Source organism: Sus scrofa, chromosome 7 (assembly GCF_054392235.1).
Source record: "Sus scrofa isolate SSC_HxYL_T2T_F1_AM1 chromosome 7, Sscrofa_HxYL_maternal_Yorkshire_Landrace_v2.0, whole genome shotgun sequence".
Classification (NCBI taxonomy): domain Eukaryota; kingdom Metazoa; phylum Chordata; class Mammalia; order Artiodactyla; family Suidae; genus Sus; species Sus scrofa.
The window spans coordinates 60,405,011-60,431,672 of NC_139389.1; the positions used below are offsets into that span (position 1 = coordinate 60,405,011).

The 26,662-nt window shown below is 47.2% G+C and overlaps 1 protein-coding gene across 6 annotated transcripts in view; it reads right to left on the reverse strand.

Annotated features, from left to right (window-relative positions):
- Positions 1–26,170, reverse strand: part of TM6SF1 (transmembrane 6 superfamily member 1) — a 29,329-nt gene extending 3,159 nt beyond the window's left edge. Inside the window, exons 1-11 of one of the 6 annotated variants that reach the window (XM_021098880.2) lie at positions 26,025–26,170; positions 20,640–20,743; positions 15,259–15,356; positions 12,778–12,881; positions 10,944–11,026; positions 9,637–9,758; positions 7,785–7,889; positions 5,871–5,963; positions 5,541–5,660; positions 3,718–3,813; positions 2,371–2,546 (exon numbers count right to left, since the gene is read on the reverse strand). In XM_021098880.2, the coding sequence (XP_020954539.1) occupies positions 2,544–2,546; positions 3,718–3,813; positions 5,541–5,660; positions 5,871–5,963; positions 7,785–7,889; positions 9,637–9,758; positions 10,944–11,026; positions 12,778–12,881; positions 15,259–15,356; positions 20,640–20,743; positions 26,025–26,116 (1,020 nt within the window). In that variant the 5' untranslated portion in view covers positions 26,117–26,170 and the 3' untranslated portion in view covers positions 2,371–2,543. Of the gene's footprint in view, positions 1–2,370; positions 2,547–3,717; positions 3,814–5,540; positions 5,661–5,870; positions 5,964–7,784; positions 7,890–9,121; positions 9,759–10,943; positions 11,027–12,777; positions 12,882–15,258; positions 15,357–20,639; positions 20,744–26,024 lie in introns of those variants that run through there. The other 5 variants (XM_005666106.4, XR_014810412.1, XM_084968542.1 and 2 more) reach the window with 5 other exon arrangements.
- Between the last annotated feature and the right edge of the window lie 492 nt (positions 26,171–26,662).

Genomic DNA, 26,662 nt, shown 5'->3' on the forward strand with positions numbered 1-26,662 from the left:
TTTTATACCTATGTTAGTAGGCCTTTTGCTTCAGAATTATTTAACAAGGGGCAAAGATGATTGCATTTCTGATCAAAAGAGGTAGGTAATTGAGAGGGAAAAGCCCGAGCCCAGCTTTCTGCAGTTTCCAGTACTGCTCAAAGCTCTAATGGGTATATTCGTAGTGGCCACACCTCTAGCTGAGTGAGCAACCTGACCATAGCTTCTGAGGCATCTGGTGTCCAGTTACCAAGGTACTGAAGCTTCAGGGAAGCCTCGGTCTCACTTGAAGATTCCCTTCCCAAGCACAGAGCTGATAAGGGGCTGCACTGTGTCTCCTAGGTGGGGTTGCCACCAGCAGAGGAGACCTTATGACAGACCCAGAGAGTGCCATCTGAGCTCTATCCTGGGATCCGGTGGCTCAGTGGACTCGGTGCTGCTGAAATGACACGGGGCCAGGATTATAGGTGCAAGTTACGGATCCCGGAAGTTTCACCAGAATTCAGTAATAAGTTATGGTTGGGCCCCTAATAATTTTCTTCCTAAATTGTTTTTCACTTTAAATAAATTTAATTAAGAGATTTACTTTGATTTTCTTAAGAATGGATGATTAGGATGAAAAATGAGGCCAAAAAGGCAAAGAAAAAGGTTACATTTTAATAGCTCTGTTTTCTTATGGAAACAGCCTGAAAAGAAGGACTAAAAATCATAATCCTGGCTCCAGAAAGTAGAATTAAAAGAGTTTTGTGTGTCCACATAAATATTACAGGCAAAATTCATATGAACATTAGGACAATAGCAAGGCTACTATATGGGACTGTAGTTAATCCAGAACCGTATTACTGTTTCTTAGGGTTTTCTGGGCACCAGAGTCTTGTGATTAAGAACACTGAATCTGGAACCAGATTGGCAGTATCATCCTGGCTCCACTGAAAACCAGCAATATGACCCTGTATTAGGTATGTAACTTTTTTGGCCTCCTCACCTGTAAAAGAATAAGAGTGGAGTCCATCTCATAAGGATTGTTATACAGGCTCAGTAGGGTGATCTTCGTGCAGTACTTAGGGTAGCGCCAAACACAGGGGCAGCTTATACGGACAGAATCAAAAACCCAGCTGAAATAACCCTTCGGGAGCTGGCACTCTGTTAGGCTGAAAACCTGGGCCATCTGGTTTTAGATTCCCTTGCTGACCTTTTGACAATTTCAAGACTGTCTCCCCCAAAGGATAGTAAGCATGTGAAGACATTAAACCCAAACTCTAGTTTTAATGCTAAATATATTTAGTGATGAACTACATCAGAAGCAAAACATTAAAATGAGATTTGTATTAGTATCCCAGTTACCCATGTTCTTCCTAAACCTTTGCTTTCAGATATTTCTTCAAGGTTTCCATAAAGGAAAAAACTTACAAAATTTGCCTCCCAGTGGAGTCAACTCTTTACAACTAAATTATCCACAGATAAGCCTCCAGACCCTTTTGTGAGAAAGGACATGGCACTGGCATAGCCGGGGAGTGGGAGAGTGAGGCCACCAGTGGGAAGGGCCATGGCTGACGGAAGTGGAACTGCTCCTGCTTCCAGGGCTGTGAGGTGTTAGCTGGATGGCATGGCAGGCTCCCTGCCAAACCCACTGTGAATCTGTTCCAGAGCCTGCTTCCAGTTTCTCTGACTTTTAGGTGATCATTCAAAATATACATGGCTACAAATCAGTGTATCTTCTCAGTAACATAAGCCATTTCTCCTCTAAACTCTTTTTGGGAGTCTTCTAACCACAATGATAATAGCAACAAAGAGGCCCCCAGCTTATTAGGTGCCAGGCACTGCTTTATACTCTGCATCAGTTACTTCGTGTAATTCTTAAAACAGCTGCAAGAGAATGACACTACTATTCCTAACTTTACAAAAGAGGAAACTGAAGATCAAAGAGGTGAAGTAACCAAGGTCACAGTACTAATCAGAGGCAGATTTGAACCATTCTGCCTCCAGAGCTCATAGTCTTAACCATGCTGACTATATCTTTTAATTTTCAGTGATATCTTAGCAGAGAAAAATTCTTCAACCATTAGAAAATGTTATAAGGAGGGCTAAACAGCCTATAGTACCTTTCAAATTAGACTTGAAACTTTAATTTTGTATGAAAAGACACTTGGGTCATGAATCAAGTCCCCAGTGGAACTCTTTGGTAGAAAATGTGTCCTGTCTTTATTGTATTATATTCTACTTTTTGAGTGATCTTTTGATTTCTGAAGGCAGCAGATATGGCGGATTCCTAAATGGTCTGAAACCGTGGACTTAATAACTACTGGGTTTCCCACTAACTTGTACTGATCTAGAAGTTTTCCAAAGATTTTTTTCTTATTAAGTCACAAGCTCTTGAGAGTTCACTAGATCTTCCAATAAAAGCAGATTTTATTAAAGTTAGTTGGATCATGAATACATAAAGCTTCTAAATTAGGAATGGCAGTTTTAGCAAGCTGGAGGTGCTTGTCAAGGTTATGGAGAGTGCTTCTGTGATGAATGTGTCAGGTATCCTCAAGATGAGAATCCATTTCATAAACAAGTATTCACTAAGCAGAAAACAAGTTACACAACTGGAATTCGACATCATTTGCACTGTTTTGTTGCAATATAATTTGCAGCTTTAAGCTAAACACCTAGAATACGTAGATAATAAAGCCCAGCCAAGAGCTAGGGGAATATCAGACATATAATTCTCAGATCACACCATTCTTAGGCTGGGATGGGAGAAACAGCCTTCTCACATTTACAGGATCTAGTCCATAACCTCAAGCTATCTTGTCACATTGGGCAGTGACATACAAGCCCAAAGACTTATTCAAGGGGTATGGCTAACACTGCCACTGCTGCTGCCCATTGCTCTCTGTCCACACCACCTTTCCCTGAACTTCCTGTTTAGCCATAGGTGTTTGTCTGCAGGCTTAGCTTCACTAGCAGCTACAACATGAGGGTTAGTTTTACAGGTTCAAGTACCCATTTGTCCCCACGCCTCCTGACTCCTGACCTTGTGCACATGACTAGGCTTTGGCCTCGGGCTCCCTGCCTCGTTCTCCAGTTGTCTCCTGGGCCTTGACCAGGTCCAACACTTGGCCTCACTCTTGCCAGTCTCCTAGCTGATGACACTCAGCGTTCCTGCCCCAGGGCCTGATGCAGGGCATGGCATGCAGAGAAAGTTGAATTATGCAGACAAAGCACACAGGTAATGAGTAGATGTTGAACCCTGAACCACCTAACCAGAAGACTGGTAAGAGGGGCGAGTGGGAGGCCCTCTGTCCTAGAGGACGAAGACTAAGGCAGAGGAAGCAGGCCAAGAAAACAAAAGCCAAGGTTTACTCTGTACCTTCTGGTCTGCTGCACACTCCAGCATCTAAACCCTTCCTCAGTCTTTTCAAGTCTGTTTAGCCTGTAAAGCCCAGACCTCAGATGTCACTGGCTCCCACCCCCAAGGAGTTCCTCTAATTCCATGCCACGTTCAGCACGTTACTTTTTGCTATAGGACTGTGGAGCACAATTAATTGTTTGCACGAGGAGAGGGATAACACATGGAGAATAAGGCCTTTGCTGTCAGATGGGATTTTATATCCCTGTTCTGCTATCCAGTAACTTTGTGACCACAGGTACATAATAACCGCTCTGAGCCTCAGCCTGCTTATCTTTAAGTGAAGCTTTAAAAAAAAAAAAAAAAAAAAAACTAGCAGAGATGATGCTTGTGTTCATTACCGTTTCTTCTGAGACACACAGGAAGACCACATTCATCAGCCTCCCTTGCAGCTGGTTCGGTGCCAGGCCTGACTCTTGAAAATATCCTGCATGGTCCTTGCACAAGCAAGAAATAAAACTTAAATTTTTAGCCACTGAGTATTTGCTACTCCAGCAGAGCATACAGCCTGTCTTTAAACAAATAGGTAAGTAAAACACTCAGCATGGCTTGTCTTGCATGAAGTAAGGTAATAAGAGCTAGGACTAGTATAGTGGCAGTGGAGCTGCAAAAGAGCGGCAGATTTGAGAACTACCCTGGAGAGAGAATTAACCAGACCTAGTTAGTAGCCTAGTGATGGGCTACTCGAAGATTAGAGAGAATGGGAAGTGTAAAGAATTACTTGAATTTTTTGGCTTGAGCTACTGGATGCCTGGAAGGGCTGTTTACAGAGATAGGGGAAATGTAAGAGAAGTTGTAGAGAGAATTGGTGGAGAGAATCAGGAGTCCTATTTTAGACATAAATCTGAGATGTTAGTAAGACATCCAAGTGAAAAAGACTGCCTTTGGAATTAAATAGAGGAGCCTGGGAACAGTTTGGGCTAAAGATAGAAAAACCAAAAGTCATCACCTTATAGTTGGTATTGAAAGACAGGGAAATTGAAACCCAAACCATGGCCTGAGTAACAGTATGCAGAGGTCTGCAAAGAGAGTAAATGTGTTCTCTTCCTTCCTGTCCTTCAAGAAAAGAACAGGAACCATAACTTCTGGGTATACTGCATCAGCTTGTTTGATACTGATATTATAATTCTGTAATTAAGACATACCCCAGACTGGAAAAATTGAGTCCCATGGATTAACCCATAAATGCTATTAACTGTTTTTAAACCCTGTAAATTCTAGTGTGTCTTTGCCATCATATTTATTACCCAGTAAGTAGAATTAACTATATATGGCTAGAGTATCTGAATGAACCTCATTCTTATTTAGGCCTGCTCAAAAAGGAAGACAAAAATAATGATTTTATCTTTATTGGGTTTTTTTATTTATAGTAAGAAAAAATAAATAATTGTCTTCCTTGTTCATAGATCAATTGGTTCTGATAGGTTATTATTTTATAAAAATGTGCTTTCTATAATAATTCCTTTGATAATTTCACTTCCAGTTCAATAAAATAAGCATTCACTGAACACCTACTCTAGGCCAGAGGCTTGGCTGAGTAGCAGAAAGGGGAAATAGAATGACAGGCCTGTTTCCCAGGAGCAGAACCTTTTGGTGGGGGGAGGAGAAGATACTTTTTTTTCCTTTGGGGGGTGCCACACCCATAGCATGCAGAAGCTCCTGGGCTAGGGATCAAACCCATGCGACAGCAGTGACAATGCCGTATCCTTAACCACTAAACCATCAGGGGACTCTGGAACTTTTTGAAAACCAGCTTCCCTGGTCCTGTGTAGCACAATATAGTATATTTCTGAAATCTGAAATTTAGATACCTATCTTAAAAATAACAGTTCTCAATTCTCTTTTAGAAGCCATGGTGTTCAGAGACTGGGAACCAGCACTAAAACAGCAGTGCTACCTGCTGAGTATGTGGCCTTAAACAAATCATTTAATCTTGCGGGGCCTCAGTTTCTTCATCTATATACTTGAATGGCACACCTACAAGATATTTACTGGGGGATTTAAATAATGCAGAAATGTCTTCTCAAGAACTGTAAAGCAAAAGGGACACCATACCTAAAAACCCATTTCCTTCCATAAAAACCCAGAGCAGAGATATTTTTTGGGTCCTCAACAGTGACAGCCAAATCCCCAATAAACCTCCTTAACAGCACATTCTTAGTACCTGAGCTAGACCTCCAGCATGTATCAGTGTGATGTCAGGCATCCAGGAGCACCCAGGCACCACTAAGCCATAAAGCGCAATCACGTAGTAAGGGACAGAATAGAACAGATAGGCCAGCATCTGCATTGAACAGAGAAGTAACATCATCAGTAAATCAACCGGTAACCTGGCCTGATGAAAAGCACAAAAAAAAAATCAACATTTTCAGCAGTTAACCTTTTCACCTTAGAAAATGCTAACTCCTATTTCCTACATGGTATCACATTTTTCCCTTCTTAAAAAAAGAGAAAATGAATTTTAGAAAAATCTTAGGCTTCATAAGTACTTGACCTGGATTTTAGGATAAGCAGCAGGATCCTTTAGGTAGGGCTCTTGAAGCTGTGTATACAATCGGCAGAGCTCAGCTGGGCAATCCAAAGCAATCTAAGAACAAAAATGAATTCGTTATAAAGATAGTCACATCTGGTTCTTATGTTTGCTGATAAGGCTAAAATGTGCCAGGTTTAGTCCCAAGCTGCTTTCTATTTAACAAAAGCTATTTTAGAAACTCATCAGTAAAAGGGAAAGAAAATAAATACTCCACAGATTCACCCTAAGGAGATCAAGCAGAGGTTAACAGTGGAGCCGGAAATGGAAAAGAATGCTCTCTTCCTGAGTACCTTTCAAGTATTCAGTTTAAATGTCAAGGTTTGGCTAACCACAGCTTGCTTTAGATGACCAGTTTCACTTTTCCTGGGAATAAGTAGAAAGAAAAGTTCATTTCCATACCAAATTCATCTTACCATGCCCTTCAAGATTCAAAAATTGCAGCATCCCCTCTCCAGTGCCTCACAGAATAGACAGCCTTTTGTGGCAATAAAGTATAAAGATTTGAAAATGGGGGCCTCTTGTCTGAAGCCACCTCCTGTGTCCACTTTGATAGACAGTAGAGCAGATTTAGTCACAGCAGACTAGACTCTAGGCCACACAACAAAATTTTTCTGGCACATTCCTGGGTCCCCCCTGAGTCACCTCCCTCAGGCACCATGCCTCATGTCCTTAGTTGTCCCACCTAAATAACATATATGAACACATGTCGGTGGCAGAGTTGGCAAAAATGGGCCCCAACCTAAACTCGCCCCCACTCGCCCAATGGACACGTTTTTCTCTGGGGCCTAGGGGAATGGAGATGGCTGTGCAAGAATATAGTTGGGGCTCATTTTTATTGTTGCTGTTTTTGTTCTTTTGACTTTAGGAATTACAGCAAACTAACCAAAGAACGGTTTCAGTGCTCATTAGCCTGCACAAAACCTATAGTTCTGCTTTCCCCTTTATTTCCCTTCTCTGTGCCACCTCCTATTAGCTGAGTCTGTCTGCTCCAGGAAGTTTCCGACACTCCACAGAGACAGACAACTCACCCGGACCCAGCTAGCCAACACAGGCCCCTTATAGCTCAAGGACCCCAAAACAATGAATCAACTACATCAGTTCACATTTGCCATTCTGGCCCCCCAACTGTTATGCCGTGCCAGCAACCTTACAACAGTTAGTAATCACTAAAGCTAAATATAATTAACCATGTAATTCTGCTGCTCAGATTTATTGCTACTGAAAATAAATCATGAAACTGGGATATGTGAAGGTTCCCTGAGCAATAAAAACAACAGCAATCAATCATTGAGCACTTACTACGTATGAGGCCTTCTGCAAGTGTCTGATGTGCCTTGTCCTATTTAATCTTCAAACAATACTATAAGGGACGTATGTTACTTTACAGAGGAAGGCACTGAGGACCAAAGAGATTAATGATTTTCCCAAGGCTGCACAGCTAGTAAATGGCCAGGAGTCTCACACCTGAAATACCTTACTCTGGTACCCTTCCTCAATCCACCTCCCTACTCCTGAGAACATGCATGTTCTGTGCCACAGTCTAAGAGAGTCCTGAGTTACCACCCTTACCAAAGATATATAAATTTAAATCAAAAATATCAAAGGAACCAACAGAAGGAGACTCTAATGGCTAATTTTTCAGGTGCCCTAAAATAAAGATTAATTCTGAGTAGAGTGTGATCTAAGGACTGGAAGGAGGTGGTATGAAGCAGACCAGAAGGGACTACCTCTGTGGGAGGAGAAGTTTGGGATGAGGGTAGGAGAGGGGCAGGAGGCAGGTCCAGGCCTCTAGGCTCTAATTTTGTTAGCACACTAGGAAGTCTGATTAGAAATACATAGTCCTTCTAAAATATTATTTTGATCTGTTATGCTTACCAAGCCTCTAAACAGACAAAATCCAGTTGCCAGAAGGAGACACACAACCAAGATTAAGTCAAATGGTCTTCTCAGCAGGTCCTTTGCTTGGACTTCTTGAATGACCTAAAATAGAGGTGGTAACTAATGAGCAGGCCCAAGGTGCTAAAGAAGAATCTGAGATCTACCAAACTGTAGCAATTATGATGATGCGTGATACAGGAATTTGGAAGATTTAAAACCACTGGCCATGCAATTTTAGGAAAATAATTTCTCCTAAGCCTCAGTTCCTCATCTGTAAAAAGGAGGAGATTGGGCCAGGTGATCTTAAAGGGCTCTTCTGACTCCATGAGGCCATATTTTTTTTTGAGATAGTATTTTTATGATTAGAAATGTAAAATACACTTATCTTTAAAATAAACCATTAGCCTATCATACTCCTATTAACAGTTGTTATATTTCCAGTCATAATATAGTCACATATACATTCTACTATATATATGTATGATATGTAATCTACATTGACTTTTTCACAAAATTGGGACTTGATGTGTAAACAGTTTTGCATTTGTTCTTTTGGCTCTTGATATCTATCTCATTATATTATAATGTCTTTCCCACATTATTAAAAAATCTTCTAAAACTTAACATCGTACGGAAGTGCTCTAGCTCCCACTGTTGAACATTTAGGCATTTTCATTGCTATACTTCATATGATGGGCAACTTTGTACCTAAATCTTTGACAGCTTGGTTTTCTCAGGATAGGGCCCTAGAAGTAGAATTACTAGGTTAAAGAGTAAAATTTGTCAAATTTGTTGTTAACACTGCCAACTGGCTTTGCAGAGCAATTCTGAATTTATGTTCCTTGTGATGACAATAGTTATTTCTCTCTGGCCATCACGGTGTTTTAACACTGAAAAAGCCCACAATGACCAGGTCTTACAACATGACCACTACAGACCTACTGACATGAAGCCGTCACAATCAGTGGAACGAGGACCAAGGCGATGGTTACTGTTTCCTTAGTTTTCAACAACCACCTCATTCCTCAGAAGGATGTAAGGGATTACCAGTTGTCTGTATGCCAACCTGAGTTTACACAGCATGTGTCTAAATGTTTACAAATGAAGTATTTGTAAATTAAAATGTATTTTAATGAATTGCATTGTAAGTCTTTTTGTAAAATGAATAATCATGTTCTGCTTGTCTCTAGTAACTCCTATTTTCATATCGGTTTTGCTTAAGGGATCTTGCTTCAGGATCTAACACCTATGAAAGGAAGAGAAACTTAGAAAGATGTCGCTAGCTTAGGAATGAAGACCTTAACAGAGTACCTGCCCAGCCAGTATTGTTTCACCTTGACCGCCTTGGCTGTGAATGGAAGGCAGGTGTCTCAGAAGACGTCCTGTAGCCAGTCTCCAGGAGCCTGGATCTCTTGGTAATCAGACCCTATGGCTGGATGTGCTACCTGGAACAGCAGTATCTCTCCAGCCTCCAGTTGGGGCAGAAATGTATAGATATCTCTGAAAGAGGTGCCCATGTGCTCAAACTCCAGGCCATTACCAGCCCCAGACAAACCTCACACTCCACGCTCCAATGCAGAATCTGAAGGGAAGAGCCAGTGTCACCTCTGGCACGGGAAGTTCCAAAAAGTACGGCCTAGCCAATCAAAGCAGATCTATTCACACAGAAGCAGACCCTTCTGGCCACCAGAACTAAAGTGTGAACCAATGCTGCAGAGTCAACACAGTCACACTGATTGACTGCCCCAAAGGCTCCACTTCCTGGAGGCTTGGTTCAGCACAGGAGCCAGTGGATGTGAGCGAGCCCTGTGAGTTTGAGAACAGGTTACATGCAACTTAATAAAATCACCTTTGGGGGATAATTATAATTTTCTGATGGGTGATTATAGATTCTGAAACCAGCCCAGACAGGAAGACAAGTGTATGGTATGCTTAAGAAAAAGGCAGGGCAAATGCGTGTTCCATATTTCCCTATTTAAAAGAGAGAAAGAAAGAGAAAGTCAAAAGTTTACCAAAAGTATATCCAAACACAAGTAACATCTAGGATACCACTTCATCTCAAGTCATCTAAAATTTTGATATGGGCCAGATAATATTTTTAATGAGACCAAAAACATAGTTCAATTTAAAACTAACAGGTGTTTATTAACAGGACTTCCGTATCTGCAGTACTTTAAAAATAGACTTAATATAATGCAAAAATAACTCTTTTACATTAGCTTCGAAGAATCTTAATTTTCAAGTACATTTATCAAGTTCCCATAGTGTGTCAAGTTATATATAATACAAAGAGTTGTAAGAAATAATTGTACATGGAATGTAGCCACAAACACAATACTTACCCCACTAGACCCTTCTAAGAGTCATAAATCACTGAATATTAGATAGTCTAAGTGTTCAGTGTATGCTTGTGAAAATTGCTCAAAAGCATTTCTTAAAAGGTGGGGAGTTCCCGTCGTGGCTCAGTGGTTAATGAACCGGACTAGGAACCATGAGGTAGCAGTTTCAATCCCTGGCCTTGCTCAGTGGGTTAAGGATCCAGTGTTGCCCTGAGCTGTGGTGTAGGTCGCAGAGGCGGCTCAGGTCCCCCATTGCTGTGGTGTGGGCTGGCAGCTGTAGCTCCAATTAGACCCCTAGCCTGGGAACCTCCATATGCTGCAGGTGCAGCCCTGAAAAGACAAAAGACAAAAATAAATAATAAATAAAAGGTGAGGTTGGAGTTCCTGTTGTGACTCTGCAGTAACAAAACTGACTAGTATCCATGAGGACATGGGCTCCATCCCTGGCCCGCTTAGCGGGTTAAGGATCCAGCATTGCCATGAGCTTCAGTGTAGGTCACAGACGCACCTCGGATCTGGTGTGGCTGTGGCTGTGGCGTAGACCAGCAGCTGCAGCTCTGATTCAGTCCCTAGCCTGGGAACTTCCATATGCAGAGGGTGCAGCCTCTGCAGATGGACAAAAATAAAAAGACAAAAAATAAAAATAAAAAAATAAATTTAAAAAGGTGAGGTTAAGGAAGGGAGAGTAATTCTGCAAAACAGCTTTTTGGTAAGCTTGGACTTTATTTCTATTACAACCAAAACAGCTTCCCTATTTAAAAACAATATTGCCATTGTTTTAGAAAAGGAAAGTGAATTTTAAGATAACATTTCTTACCCACGATGTTTCCCGGCACAAAAACAACGATGCTCATAATAATAGATCCGACCCAATATAGGCCAATGGTTCTATAATTTTCCCTGTAATGAAAAAAATCCTGACTTAGCACACGCGTCTTAGAATACTACCATGTATTCTACCATGCTAAGATGTTCTACCATGTTAGCTTTGTTCCAACTGGTCAAGTACATGAATCAAAACGTACCGAATCAAGGGTAATAAAGACTAGGAACCCTGGTGATCAAACTGATTTTCCATATGTGATATGCTATAGAACCCTCTTTGTGTCCTTTTGAATAGGAAATTATGCTTGCTACACTGGTCTTCTGTTAAGCCACCACATGGTCATCACTCTCAAAGGCGTCTCGCATTTCACTATTACTTATGAACTCACAGCATGAAAGGGAAAAAAAGTTCAAAGAAGAAAGGAAATTGGATCCATATGCTAAACAATTGTAAGTACGGGTAGCAGGATGTTCAGTGGACTTTCCCTGGTGTCACAGAATTTGAGCCAAAGCCCCAAGTAGAAATAGAATCAATGATGGCACCCACCCCATGTCCTGAAGGAGCTGTGAGACATATGCCCCTAATGTTACTAAGCAAGGCTGACAGAAAGTTCTTCCAACTGGTAACCCTGACAACCCACCTCCGAGGGGCTGGGAGAAGTTCAAAGAGATTCTCAGAAGGGAAAGGGGTGGAGAACACTGCATGCTTCCTGCCCGGCCCTGCCCTGCCCACTGTGTGCTTCCCCAGCCCAAATGCATCAGACCCCAAGAGGCCCATTCACGGGGACTGGGACTGTCAGCAGGAGGACAGACCAGGACCTTCCTCCCCAGCTGGATGCTAACTGAACTACAGAAACACCGGCCCACTTGCAGCAGCAATACCTGAGGTGTCCCCTGGGGCTTGGGAACATTCATGAAGAGATGGGCGGATGCCTAGAAAAGTCCAGACATTAGCTGGAACTGTCCTTGAGTGTATGACTGGGGGCAGGGGAGGGGCACAGCTGAATTTCAACCTGGTGTGGGGCAGGAATGCATGACTTTCTCTAACTTGGAGCCAAGGGGAGGCCTGTGGAGGTAGCTAAGCTTGGTCCAGGAAGGTCATCCTCTTTAGAGGATCCCACTGTGTGTGGAGATGTGCTTTTTGGGTTACAGGGGCCTGGTGGAAAAAAGCTGTGGATGTACCACCATGGACAGAGGAGGCTCACAGACTCAGCCAGAGAGGGCATGCCTCACTTTGGGACTCAGTGTAGTGCAGAGGTTCCTGTGTTAGGGGGTCTCCAAAGAACCCACACATGCACCCCCCCAAGACAGAGCCAGCATATCATCATCATAGAGGCTACCAATACCCAGAAAACAGCAATCATTGTGTAAGGCTCCACCCCTCTTCCTTTAACCCCATGGACATGCACACATGCTCCCAGAAGACACAGCTGCAGCGCTGAGAGGGGTTCAAGGGACAGACCATGCACCCCAGCTTCAATGCGGGTCATCAAGCCTCAGGGCTGTGCCTGAACTGGAGGGAAAGAGAGCTTTGAATTGAAAGGAGATTGAAGTTTTGAATTATAAGACTGTTCTTCTAAGAGCACATAATCAGAAAGTTAAGGGGTCTGCCTGAGCTGCCCGTCATGGCAGAGGCATAATCCAGAGGGACATGTTTGAAAGCAGTGATACAAGGAGAATAAAGCCATGAACACCTTGCCTCCACAGAGCCTGTATGCACGTCCATGTGCACCTGTCTATGTGCCTCTAAACCTCCATTCTCCTTACATCCCATCCTATCAGTTGCTAAGGGGACAAAGGCACACCCACCAGGCAAACTGACTTACTCCCAGGCTATGGCTGCCACCATCACCAGGTACATCAGATAATGAGCAGAGCCATCCCAGTAGCAGATCATGTGCCCATATGCAGTGTTCAGGTATGGTTCACCCTAAAGAAAGCATTAAAAAGAGGCCCACTTTAAACACAACTCAAACATTTCAAGGTAGGACACCAAAACTGTATTGCAAGTAAAATAAAACAGCAGAACTCATGTGTTAGTCTGCTCCACGAAACTATTCGTAATCCCATACAGTTACAAGATTGGTAGGAACATGAAAATACAAGTCTACTCTGGGGCCACCAAAACTTGGGTCTGCCACCGGTGGTGGAATGAGAGAATGCCTGGCCTCTGCTAGGCTGACACAGGTTGTACAGTGATGCACAACAGATCATGTAACAGGCAATCCTGGCTGTGCGGTACACTCACTGAGGCCAAGTCAGATCTGGGACCAAAGGTGTTTGGCTCTGGTCAGAGGTGGCCAGGGAAGACCCTGATGTGATCAGAGCCATCCGCTGACCTTCAAGGTCACGCTGACCCTGAGGCTTGCAGGAATGAGTGTGAAGAAGACACTCCTTTCCCCACCCCACCCCACTCTGTCCTGCCCCCCAACAGGCACAGACTAGCAGGCACCTCACTCAGAGCTTTACACCCAACCCCTCGCTCAACTTTCCCGACAACACTACGGGACAGACACGACTGACTCCGTTTTATAGATGAGGAAACAGAGGTTCTAAGAGGTCCAACCTGACCTGCCTAAGGCCACACAGCTAATACCTAGCAGAAACCATACCATCAAGAGATCTATACTTCTGAGAAATTTTTAATTTTGTCAACACAGATTATATGATGAGCTGCATTTCCCTTTTCCAGGTTATATTTCCAGGTGGATGGTAGAAAATCACTGTCCAACTTGCCTGGGTTTTTCGTGTCATCCTGGCTCCCCCTCACTTTCCTTTCTTCTTTCTCCCACATTTGTGCTCTCCTGCCTTGTTTCGGATGTCTCCCTAAGATGCCTTACGTCCCTTCTACAACAAGGAACAGTGCAGAACAACCAGCCCATCAGTCAACCAAACAAGCAAGGGATTCTCAGAAGCTCTCCATTCCCTTGGGGCAAAGACTGCTCTGTCATTTTGCCTCATAAATCAAGTGAAAAATCACAGAGGAGGAGGAAACAATGTGAGTCGTACTTCAGTTCGCAAGCCTGGCCCACATCTTTTCTCCCTGACATGCTTTGATTGGGCAACACCATCCAAGTTCATGGTTTCAATCAGTCGCACCTACGCACCTGGCTCTCCTTGTGGCTTGATGGGCCCTTCAAACTCCCCTTATCCCCTCTGACTCATCAGTTTCTCCCCTCAACCAAGCCCTACCTGGCCTCTCTCTTTTCATGGTGACACCACTCAACTCACCCAGGGCAAACCCCAGGGTCATTGCTCATTCCTCTTTCTCTTGTGAGCTTCTCTTGTGAGACAGCTCCTGGAGGGAGAAGGCAGGTCCTGGGACCCACAGTCTACTCACCAAATATCTGGGAACTGAACTTCTTCTGCCCCTCTCTGGTCTAATAACACCAGCGTTCTTCCAAATGCAGGCATCAGGATGTCCTCTCAGACCTTACTCCCCCCATCACCCCAACTCACCCCTGAGCCCCTACTCATTCCAGCCGCTCACATTCTCTGGAGTTCACCCCTCCTCTCTCCCTCCCATGCTTGGCCTCTGTCCGGGCCATCTTCATGCTCCTGCTGGCCCTGACATTGACCTCACTGATGACATTGTCCTCGCTGATGACACTGACCCTTCCCTTCAAGCCCATCCTTCTCAGCATAGACCGCACTGCTCCCTGACTTAAAATCTCTCCTCATCTGTGGGACAAAATCCAAACTGCCTAAGTTTGCACACTGAGCTCCCCATTATGTGACACATAGATGAAGACTATTCTTTTGCCTTTGCTCCTCATATTCCTGTGTGACCTTGAGGAAGTTACTTAATCTCCCTGGGGCTGGAGTCATCACACCATAAAATAAGGAGAAAGGACTAGCTCTGCAGGTGCCAGGTAGTTCTGGGATGCTGTGATGGGGGAGGGGTACGGGTTCACCCTCACAGTCAAAAGGCTTTATTAACTGCCTCAGTGTCGGACTCTTTACACCCTGCAGACGGACCTGGGTTTTCCTAGAGAGCACCGATAACAATAGGTGCCCAGAGGCTAAATCCATTGAAAGTCCCTCATTTATATTGAACACCAGTAGGAGAAAGGTGAGGGTTCAGGTGTGAGGAAGGAGCTGTAAAACTGAACAAATTGCCTCTCACCACCCAATCCTAACTTTTTGCTTCACTCTCCACATGAATAAGTGCCTGTGTCTCTGGCAGTAAATAAAATACCACGTGTGGTACCTGCTTATCCTGAAGGGAAGGATCCCATCTCTGAGCAATGCTGTTTGGGTTGCCAACCCTTTGGTGTAAGGCTCATGATCGCTAAATAAGCCCGTACCTCTCTCAGATAGTGCGTCATGAACCCGTCAATGATCCCGTCCTGTTCCAGTCCTATGATGAGGTTCACCACGCTGGTAAATCCAAAAACCGCGTACACTACAGCAAAGAAAGCAGCCGTTTAAAAAGCTGTAGCTCGGGAGACGATGCCTGGCATTTGCCAGGAATGATTTCCTTTAATGTTTTCCAGAAGACACTGTGGAAACACGGACTTGGCAAGACACATTGCCAACACGGACTAACAGAACATACCTCCTGTGCACGCAGCTGGATCTCTGCCTGTGTCACGGGGCTCCCCCTCACCGCTGAGGGGGCACTCGCGAGGGGGCAGAAGATGATGAAGGCAGACAATGACGGTCCCAGAGGGTTCTACCAGGCTGCCCCTACCCATCCTCCCCTCCCTCCATGTGCTGCCAGGGCCACACCTGGGCGGCGGGAAGAAAACCATTAACCAGTGGCCAAGGAAGCACAGAATAATGTGCTCAATGATTACCAAGCAGTCCGACTCACAGGGCATCCAACATGCTTGCTTTATCGCTCACTGGAGATCCTAAAGACAGACCGCGGCTGACAGGCAAGTGACAGTGACTTTAAGAAGAAAGGCGAGTGATGTTTAAAAAGGATACAAGATGGTACTAGTGAATATTGAAGAAGGAAAGCCATAACATCTTAGAAAATCTCACTGAGGCTGTAAGAACCTTCTCAATGGGCTTAAAATTACCAGCCACAGGAGTTCCTGTCATTGTGCAGTGGAAAAGAATCCAACTAGGAACCATGAGATTGAGGGTTCGATCCCTGGCCTCACTTAGTAGGCTAAGGATCCAGCATTGCTTAACTGTGGTGTAGATCTCAGACGCAGCTTGAATCCCACGTTGCTATGGCTGTGGTGTAGGCTGGCAGCTGTAGCTCCAATTCGATCCCTAGCCTAGGAACCTCCATATGCCATGAGTGTGGCTCTAAAAAGCAAAAAAAAAAAAAAAAAAAAAAAAAAACAGCAACAAATAGCTCAGAAGTAATAATTTTTAAACAGTGAGTGATCAGATTTAATGGTGGCAGTTTGTCAATAAAGCTGCATTTCTTTTCTTTTTAGGGCCGCACCCACAGCATATGGAAGTTCCCAGGCTAGAGGTCAAATTGGAGCTACACTTGTTGGCCTACACCACAGCCACAGCAATGCAAGATCCGAGCTGCATCTGTGACCTACACCACAGTTCACAGCAACACTGGATCCTTAACCCACTGAGCAAGGCCAGGGATGGAACCCGCAACCTGAGAGATACTAGTCAGATTCGTAACCTGCTGAGCCACAACGGGAACTCCTAAAGCTGAATTTTCAAGTTGTAACAAATCAGTGTCAAACTATGTGACCGGCATGGATAGTAAAAAAATCTGACAGTGACTATAAGAACTGCTGTGAAAAAAGAAATGGAGAGGAGAATGGGGGAGGTTGATTCACAGAAAAGGAAGCTGGCCGTGCCCTGAGTCTACAGCCAGCAGTGCAGTGTTTACGTTTTCCCCAGAAGGAAGAAAGAAGTCCCAACGTTTCCTGCCCTGCAGACCCTGCCTTCGTGCCTCCTTGTAGGCCTTTGGTCCAGATTTCGCTGACAGTGATGAGCCGTCAGAGGATCAGCCACTGTTTGTCCTCCAGGAGAGGAGGCACTCAGCACACGATCATTCAACTGTCCTACCAGCAGTCATCGATGCTGTGTCAGCGATGACAAGGACAGTCTCTGCCCTCCAGGGGCAGAGATCTGGCCTACAGCCTGGCCCTGAGGCTGCAGTGACAGAGGTAAGGATAGAGGGTTGAAGGTTAGAAGCAATGGGTCTCAACCCTGAGGAACTGCAAAGCACATACGTGCGGCTAAGTGTGGGCTCCATGGAGCGGGGAGGGCTGGCAGGGAAAATGATAGCAGGAGACCAGTCTGCAAAGGTGGGGAGTGGTCAGATCAAAGGCAGGTGGAGTAGGAACCAAAAAAGGACTCGGGCCCTGAACTCAGGCAAGCCCAGTGCATCTACCGACTGGCTGTCAAGTCTTAGGTAAGTTACATCATGTCTCTAAGCTTTGGAGTTTTTTATATGCAAATTGGGAAAAATTAGTTACTTACATTTTCTTTCCCTCCCCTCCTTTGCCAAGATCCACCAAGAATATTCCATAAGACATTGACAATGGGCTCAGCCATATTACGTGCTCTGGCCAGCAGAATGTGTGTGGAAGTGATGGTGGCCAGCTCCAAGTCAAGGCCTTACATGGCATTGCTCTTTTCCCACAAGCCCCTCTTGTGCCTCTGTATCTGCCATGCTTCGGGGAGCTGCTTGTCCAAGAACAGGGAGACACATGGAACAGCTCTGAATCAGACCCACAGCCTGAAGCAGAGCAGCCCCAGCCAACCTGCAGACCCATGAGCAAGGACAGTAAACGTTTATAGCCAAGACAGGGAAAGAATCTAAGAGTCCATCAGTGAATGAATGGATGAAGGAGATTGTGGTATTTTATACAATGGAATATTATTCGGCCATTAAAAAGAAGGGAAATTCTGCTCGCTGCAACAACACAGATGGACCTTGAGGGCATTGTGCTAAGTGAATAAGTCAGAAAAATACTGCAAAATCTCACTTATATTGGGAATCTAAAAAAGTTGAACTGAGGAGTTCCTGCTGTGGCACAGTGGGTTAAGAATCCAACAGCAACCATTAAAAAAAACAAAAACACAACCCACAGAATGGGAGAAAAATTTTGCAAACAACTCAACCGACAAAGGTTTAATCTCCAAAATGTACAAACAACTCATACAACTCAACAACAACAAAAAACAGACAACCCAATTGAAAAATGGGCAGAAGACCTAAATAAACATTTCACAGATGGCTAGCAGGCACATGAAAAAATGCTCAACATCACTAATTATTAGAGAAATTCAAATCAAAACTACAATGAGGTGCCACCTCACACCAGTTAAAGAGTGGCCATCATTGGAGTTCCCTTCGTGTTTCAGTGGTTAACGAATCTGACTAGGAACCATGAGGTTGCGGGTTCAATCCCTGCCTTTGCTCAGTGGGTTAAGGATCCAGCGTTGCCGTGAGGTGTGGTATAGGTTGCAGGCGAGGCTCGGATCCTGTGTTGCTATGGCTCTGGCGAAGGCCAGTGGCTACAGCTCCGATTCAACCCCTAGCCTGGGAACCTCCATATGCCATGGGAGCAGCCCAAGAAATGGTAAAAAAAGACAAAAAAAAAAAAAAAAACTGGCCATCATTAACAAGTCAACAAATAACAAATGCTGGAGAGGGTGTGGATAAAAGGGAACCCTCCTATGCTGTTGGTGGGAATGTAAATTGGTACAACCACTGTGGAAAACAGTATGGAAATACTTCAGAAAACTAAATATAGAACTACCATATGATCCAGCATTCCACTCCTGGGCATATACCCAGACAAAACTTTCATTGAAAAAGATATGCACCCATATGTTCTTTGCACAATTCACAATAGCCAAGACATGGAAACAAGCCAAATGCCCACATGGATAAATGGATTAGGAGGATGTGGTGCATATACACAATGGAATACTATTCAGCCATTAAAAAGGACAAAATAATGCCATTTTCAGCAACATGGATGGAACTAGAGGCTCTCATACTGAGTGAAGTTAAGTCAGAAAGGGAAAGACACCATATGATATCACTTATATGTGGAGTCTAACATATGGCACAAATGATATATCGACAAAACAGAAAAGATCATGGACATGTAGGACAGATTTGTGTTTGCCAGGGGAAGGGAGTGGGATGGACTGGGACTCTGGGGTTAGTAGATGAAAATTCTTGCATTTGGAGCGGACGGACAATGAGATCCTGCTGTATAGCACAGGGAATTCTATATCTAATCACTTGTAAGGGAGCATGATGGAGGATAATGTGAGAAAAAGAATGTATGTATATGTATGACTGGGTCACTTTGCTGTACAGCAGACATTGACAGAACATTGTAAATCAATCATAATAAAAAACCTCTTTAAAAAAGAATCCAACTGCATGGGCTCAGGTTGCTGCAGAGACACAGGTTCCATCCCCTGCCTGGAGCAGTGGGTTAAAGGACCCAGCAATGCTACCGCTACAGCATGTGTCACAGCTGCTGCTCAGCTTCAGCCCCTAGGCCAGGAATGCCCATGTGCTGTGGGGGGAGGGGGAGCTTAAAAAAAAGACACAGAGAATAGATGGATAGATGCCAGGGACTGGAGGGATGAGGGAAATGAGAAGATATCAGTCAAAGGGTACAAACTTCTGCTTATAAGAGGTATACATTTTGGGGGAGCTAATGAGCAAAAGGGTGACTGTAGTTAATGATACTGAATTGTATACTCAAAAGGTGCTCCAAGAACAGATCTTAAATGTTCTCATCACACACACACAATGGTAATTATGTGAGGCAGAGGAGTTTAAGGAGAATAACCTCATTGTGGTAATCATTTCACCATCCGTAAGTATCAAATTATCCCTTGTACACTTTAATCTTACACAGTGTTATACGTCCATTATATCTCAATAAAGCTTAAATGTTCATTGCTGTAGTACAACAAGAGAAGCAGCACTACTAAAGCAGAAACAAGATAAATACAATGCCCAGCGAAGTTCCCAACAGAAGAAGCTCTTGAAGGCCAGGAGAAGCTCTGCTGGAGGCAGGCAGCATGGCACGAGGAAGAGCATGGGTTTGGGAGGGGTCAATGCCGTCTCATCGACTACGTGGCCTCGATCGCATTTCTTAGGCCTCTGAGCCAGATTCTTCATCTGTACAGGGGGGATGTTTGTGGTGATACTGCTTATGTGCTCAGAGTCATGCCAGGCACACCACAGATGCTCCAGCAAGGGTGGTTTTACTTATGTTACATACATGGGTATTTTGCCAGGCAGTGGTCTAAACACTTTACCAACAGCGAATGTTTGTACCGACCCTCCGTGGTAAGAACTATGATCTTCCTCATTACACAGCTATGGAGACTGAGGCGCTGAACAGCTAAGTTCCACGCCAGGGAGAGGGAGCTGCAAGTAGCAGGCTGAAAGCAGGAAGCCAGAAAGGAGCTGGTACAAGAGCTGAGGTCAAGGGTCAGAGCATAGCTGGACACAGGGGCAAGGAACAGGGGGTGTCCTGCCTGGCCCCGGCAGTGACCCCCCTTCTACCACGATCCCAGATGGGAGAGGGTGGGGTCCACAGCGTGGGAGAAGCATTAGCTTGGGGGGGGGGGGCTACGTCTCATGGACATCCTCCCACACTTCCCAACATTTTAGCCGTGGGCTTGGAGCATTCACAGCCACAGAAGCAAAGTGGTGGCAGCCCAGGCATTGTGCTGTAAAGTGGACGTGAACGGTTTCCTTCCCATGAAGACGTACCGTAAAACAGTGGGTCCCGGGGTGGTTTTCTTTTGACGAGGACACGAGCCAACAGGGCTACTAGGAGCAGGATGAGGGCAGCAACCCCTACGATTGTCCAGGAACTGCAACGACCAGAACAGGGAAGTGGTCACTTATCAAAACACACACACGGGTGCATGGAATTTCCTGACTATGGAATGCATTCTCTCCCAGCTCTGCCTCAGCCTACACCTCAAGCACTGTGAAGTCAGTGAAGTTTATCTGCAGTACTTGGGCCCCTCCAGGCCGACGCTGTGACTTTCAGGGACCAGAGCGACCAAGTCCTCACTCTCCCATCATCCTGCTCACCTGCACCATCAACGCGTCTGAGCTCCCTCTGCCGTTGTCCTGCTGCTGCTGTTCCCCCACCCCCACCCCCACCCCCTCACCCCTCCACCATCCTCACCTCCATCCCCACCCCTGCTCTTCCAAGCCCCTGTTCCCAGGGGCTGACAGGTCTTAACCGCAGGATCTGCCTCCTCCCTCAGGGAACCCTGAGCTGGAGTTCCAGGGAGCACGCAGCAGTCATACATGCCTTCTAAGAGGATAAGGAGGAAGGGCCACAGGCCGAGCATATAATCCAAGGGCAGCACACGAGGCCCATCCAAGGAGGCTGAGCCAGACCTAAGGCCAGAATGAAGGCAGCCCCTACACCCAGGAAACGAAGCCAGCATCCAACCCCATGCCCAGGAAAACAAGGCGAGGCTAGGATGGACACAGCCCCTGGACTTTCTCCTGGGAAAGGGTGTGGCACCGAGGAGACCAGGGGCCAAAGCCCCTCCTCAGCAGAGCAGCACAAGGACACGAGGCTCAGTGGAGCTAGCGGTCAAGAGACCAGGGTTCTAGTACCTACTCTGCCACTGCCTAACTGTGTGACCTTAGGAAAGCCATGTCGTTTCATCATCTGTTCATTTTATGTATGTATGTATGTATGTATGTATGTATTTGTTTTTTTTAAGACCGCACCCGCAGCACATGGAAGTTCCCAGGCTAGGGGTCGAATCAGAGCTGCAACCGCTAGCCTATGCCACAGCCTCGGCTCTGCAGGATCCTTAACCCACTGAGCAAGGCCAGGACCGAACCCACATCCTCATGGATACTAGTCGGGTTCGTTACCACTGAGCCACAATGGGAACTCCATCACCATCTGTCTATTAATTTAAAAACATACTGAGGAAAAATGGGTTGCACACCCCTATGTAGCAGGCTCTATGGTTGAAAAAGAAAGGTCCCTGTCTACAGGAAGGGACCTATCTCAATGGGTTCTGAACTCTCACCCAGAAGGTCACCTGCAGTCCCACAGAGATGTTTTCTCTCTCACACCTCCACCAACAGGGCATCCGGTTCTAGACAAAGCACTACCTGGCTCACTCCCGTGGCCTAATACCCTAGGGCCTCCTCAGGGGCCCTTGAGAGCTGCTGCGAGCACCATGCCGCTGAGAGGCCTCCACGCCATCACAGAGGACCTTTGGATAACCCTTGTCATTGGCCCTGGGACTTCTGGAAATTACCCTTCTCCAACCACAGACTCCACAGCCCACCCACATCTACCAAGAGCTGAGGGACAAACCCACGCTGACGTTCATTCTACACACCTACAGCTAGAGTGGGTACTAGGCACGAGTCAGAACCCTCCTCCGATGTCAGAGAGCTCAGTCAGGATCCCTCTGCTTGTAAGTATATGGGCCCCAAGGAGACTGGTCACAGGTCCAGGGAAGCTTTATCCCCAGGACCTCACCCTAGGCCCCACTTAGAGTCCGGGAGTGGGTGTGCTGGGCCTCAGCAGTACCCAGATCTCCAGATGCCACCCCAGATCTACAGAATCAAAATACTTTGGGGGTGGGACTTGGAAACAGGCAACTTTTTTTTCAAGACTCCTGGATGAGTATGACACAGAAAGTCTGCCTGAGGCCCCCCGCTGAGGGGTTCAAGAACTGATGGATGAGTGAGGGAAGGGAGAAAAGGGAGAGGAGGAAAGGAAGGAGAAATGACGGATGGATGGGTGGAAGAATGGATTGTGGATGGTCATGGACAGATGCATGGACAGATGATGGATGGTCAATGGCGGGTGGATGGATGGATGACACAGTTCTATGGTAAGAATGAAGACGACCGTGTCAGTGTCTAGGTAAGAGACTGAAATAGGTTTCCAGCGGTGGACCCCAGCAGATGTTCCGGACTCCTCCTATAGGGATGAGCCAAAGGAGGAGAGGATGGAAGAGGAAGCTGATGTGGATCAGGAACATGATGCTGGGCGAAAGCATCCTGTGAAGAGGGCAGAGATTAGGTGTGCTCTGTACGCTGATAGACATTTTAATCACAGCTGTGGGCAGGTAGTGGCCAAGAGACCAACCCCCATCCCTGCTCCGACCAAGGACCTAGGCTGACAGTCAACACCCTCACACAGCTGGTGCTCTTCTGGGCTATGAGAGAGCAGGGCAAACTGGTTCGTGGTGTCCTTTCACACTCCCCCCCTCTAGGGGAGCGGAGGACAATGAAGAGAAACTGGGGCAGCAGATTATCTGTGTCTCCCAGTGCAGTCAAGCGCAGGACCTGCTCGGAACAGGGAGAAATGGATCCGGCAGGGAGGAGGGGTGGAGAGGAGGGGTGAGGGCTGCGACTAACCCAAGGGTGGAAGAGCTGTTGGTCTTGGGATGTGCATGTTGGGGTGGGGGTAACTGAGGCCCTTCCACAAACAGACAGCTGCTGAGAGGGGTCAGATATGGATGAGTGTGAGCAGAATGCGTGGGGTGTGTGGTGTGAGAGAGAGAGGGAGAGAGAGGTCCCAACCTCTTCCTGACCCCTTGACTTAATTTGCTTTTTCTGTTTTTCAGGCTTTCGGGAAAGGTCTGGTGGGAAGGGAGCTTCCACTAATTCAACAAATGCCAACCTAACAGGACAACCACTAGGTTACAAGGCCCTGGGCTGGGCAGGACAATACTAAGCAGAGCTACGCCCAGGGAAGGTAAGTACTGAACCCAGGAAAGTAACTCTTATGGGAAAAGCACAACCAAACGCTTGATAGATCACATCTGTTTGGAGGGAGTCTGGAAGAGGGAGAGGTGGCATTTTGCTGTGAGTTATAAAGTCCAGGTGTGGCCTCACCAATCAACATCAGGGAGGAAGGCATTCCGGGCAGAGGTGACAGTGGGAGCAATGGCGAGGAGGCAGGGAAGTTAACGAGGTCCAAGGGGCACAGAAGAGTCCAACGTGGCTGAAGCAGCAGCGTGGCGGGCAGGGCTGGGGGGCTGAGGCAGAAATGCCCACTGGGGCACAGGAACACCCGTGGGAGGCTTTGCCGCGGTCTGGGTCAGAGAGGGCCAGGGCTGGGGGAACAAGAAAGAGGAAACAGATGCTAGCCTAGCCAGGGAATTATGCTGCTGGGGACAGTGGGAGGGTGGGAAGGAGGGAGAGGAGAAAGAAGAGGGAGGAGTCAGATGCTCCTTGAATTTTAACCTGCAGGAGGATGGGAAGAATGCTTGGAACCAATGATTCAAAACTCCGCAGGGCTCAGCAAATGTGTTCAACAATACACCACGATACATAATTCAGTGTGGACTCAGCAAATGCCATCACCATCCTCCCCCTAGCTGAGGCCAAAATCTCAGAGTCATCCTCAGATCCTCTCCAAGCCATGCAATCCTTCCATAAGCTGCGCCGCCCTCCCTCCCAAATACCCCCATACCCAGCCATGTCCCTCTCCTTGTGCTGCTCCCTGTTCCCCTACCCGGAAAGCTCTGTCCCCGCGTCTTCCTGCAGCTCATGTCACCTCCTCCAAGAAGTCTTCCCTGACCACCAGTGCCCCCTCGCAGTCACTCTTTCTTGATGCCTCATTTTACATGTTGAGGTCTGTCACATCATGTGCCTCCCCCATCCCTTGTGGTTTGTTCAGAGCTAGTGCCCCAGCACTTGGAACACTGCCAGGCATATAGTATGTACTCAAATTTTTTTTTTTTTTTGTCTTTTTAGGGCTGCCCCCACGGCATATGGAGGTTCCCAGGCTAGGGGTCGAATCACACCACAGCCACAGCAACACCCAATCTGAGCCATGCCTGCGACCTACACCACAGCTCACAGAAACACCAGATCCTTAACCCATTGAGCGAGGCGGCCAGGGATTGAACCTGCATCCCCATGGATGCTAGTGAGATTCATTTCCACTGAGCCACGACAGGCACTCCTGTACTCAAATATTTGTTGAACTGTCCATAATGCCATTTTAGAAGAGCAGAGTCCCCCATGCACTATATTCACAAACATGTGACATTCACTGCTCAGAGATACTTCTTCCACGAGTTGTGCTCCAAGACTGGGTCAGACTGAAGGCTGTCACTGCCCATGCCCAGGGAGCACTCAGTATGGATGGGTGCCCTCTGGATAAGGCCGTTAGTAAGTGGTGGCCCCAGCAGTGAAAGAGAAGGAAGTCACCGCCCTGTGGGCAGACACTTTTCCGCAGCCTAAAGGTCTGGAGGGGGTTTGCAGCATACAGACTGATGCAATTTCCTTAGCACCAACTGCTATGGGAAACATAACAGGTTACTTCCTCCGCTCCACAGACAGCAAGGAACATCAGCAGGGACAGAGGTCTGGCCCCTTTCCCACTGCCCAAGCAGGCCCGCCACTGCCTGGTGCCATTGATTGGCCAGGGATCCCCTCATACAGGAGAGGCAAGGTTTGAACCAAACCCATATGCTGCCTCCTTCGGCCTCACCCATTTCCTTAGCATGCACCTGCCTCTCTGCCCTACTCCCCCTCCTACACTACAAGGTACCCTTCACTGTCTTTTTGGATCCTGACAATAAGATGCAAATATAGGCCATTTGACAGACCAGAAAACTGAGGCCAGGCCATAAGGTTAGTGCCAAAGCCAGGCCTAGAACCCAGGTCTTTGCCAATTCATTCTGGGCTATTTCTGCTTGTCATTCACAACAGTTTCTAAAATTAATAAGAAATGACAAGTATGTGTGTGTCCATACATGGAAACGTTCCTGCCAAAAGAGGCATGGCCCAAGGTAACACAGTCAAGCTCCTAGTTGTTGGTGTGTGTACGGCCCCCACCCCTCCCCCTGGGCACTTCAAGGGCAGGGGCATTGCCTTATTGACCTCTGTAACCCCGGATACCTGGCACGGTGCTGGCACAGAGCGGACGCCCAGCACTTGGCCCTAGAATTGCGCCGAATGTCAAGGATGCCAGCCTGAGCAAGGACCCCGGCCCGCGCGACTCAGGGCGCCTCCCCTCCTCCGGCCGGCCGCCGGGAGCCCTAGAGGCCGCCGAACCTCTGCCCTGCAGTTTGCGGCTCAGCCCCATCCGGAAAGTTGCTGGGGCTCCTGCCGCGCCGACCCCCGCCGCGCGCGCCCACTCACTCGTGCTGGGCAGCCAGGTGGTTGAAGACGTAGGTGACCGGGATGGCCGAAAGGGACAGCACGAAGACCCCAGTGGCTGCCGAGGCACTCATCGCCGCTGCCGCGCCGCTTGCCCTTCACCGCATCCCGCGCGGGCGCCCCGCCCCAGCTTCCGGCAGCGCCCGCGCCCCTCGGCCGTGCCCTTCGAGGCGCCCCGCGCCGCGCCGCGCCGCGTCCCGCCCCGCCCCGCGCGCCCCCCGCGCCGCGCCCTCAGCAGCGCCCCCTCGGCGCGCCCGCCCGCAGCCGCCGGGTGCGCAGGGCAGCGGCGCAGTTCCCGGAGGCGCCCCAGCGGTCCTCCAGCCCAGGGGCGCTGGGACTCCGCCGCGGGCGAGGGGCGGCGCCGAGGAACCGAGACAGCCCCCTGCCGGGGGACAGGTGCCCCCGGAGGCGCGCGCTCTGCGGGAAGGCGGAGGTCCGGGAGACGGGCGCGGGGCCCGGGAGACGGGCGCAGCGGGCAGCTTGTCATCGACGACCTGGACAGGCTCTGGGCCGAGCTGCGGGCCAGCAGAAGGTGGAGCCAGACCCGGGGGTGTCACAGCGGGAAGGGCCCGGGAGCTCATCCACGTGGAGAACCCACGGCGGGGGGGACGGAATAGGAT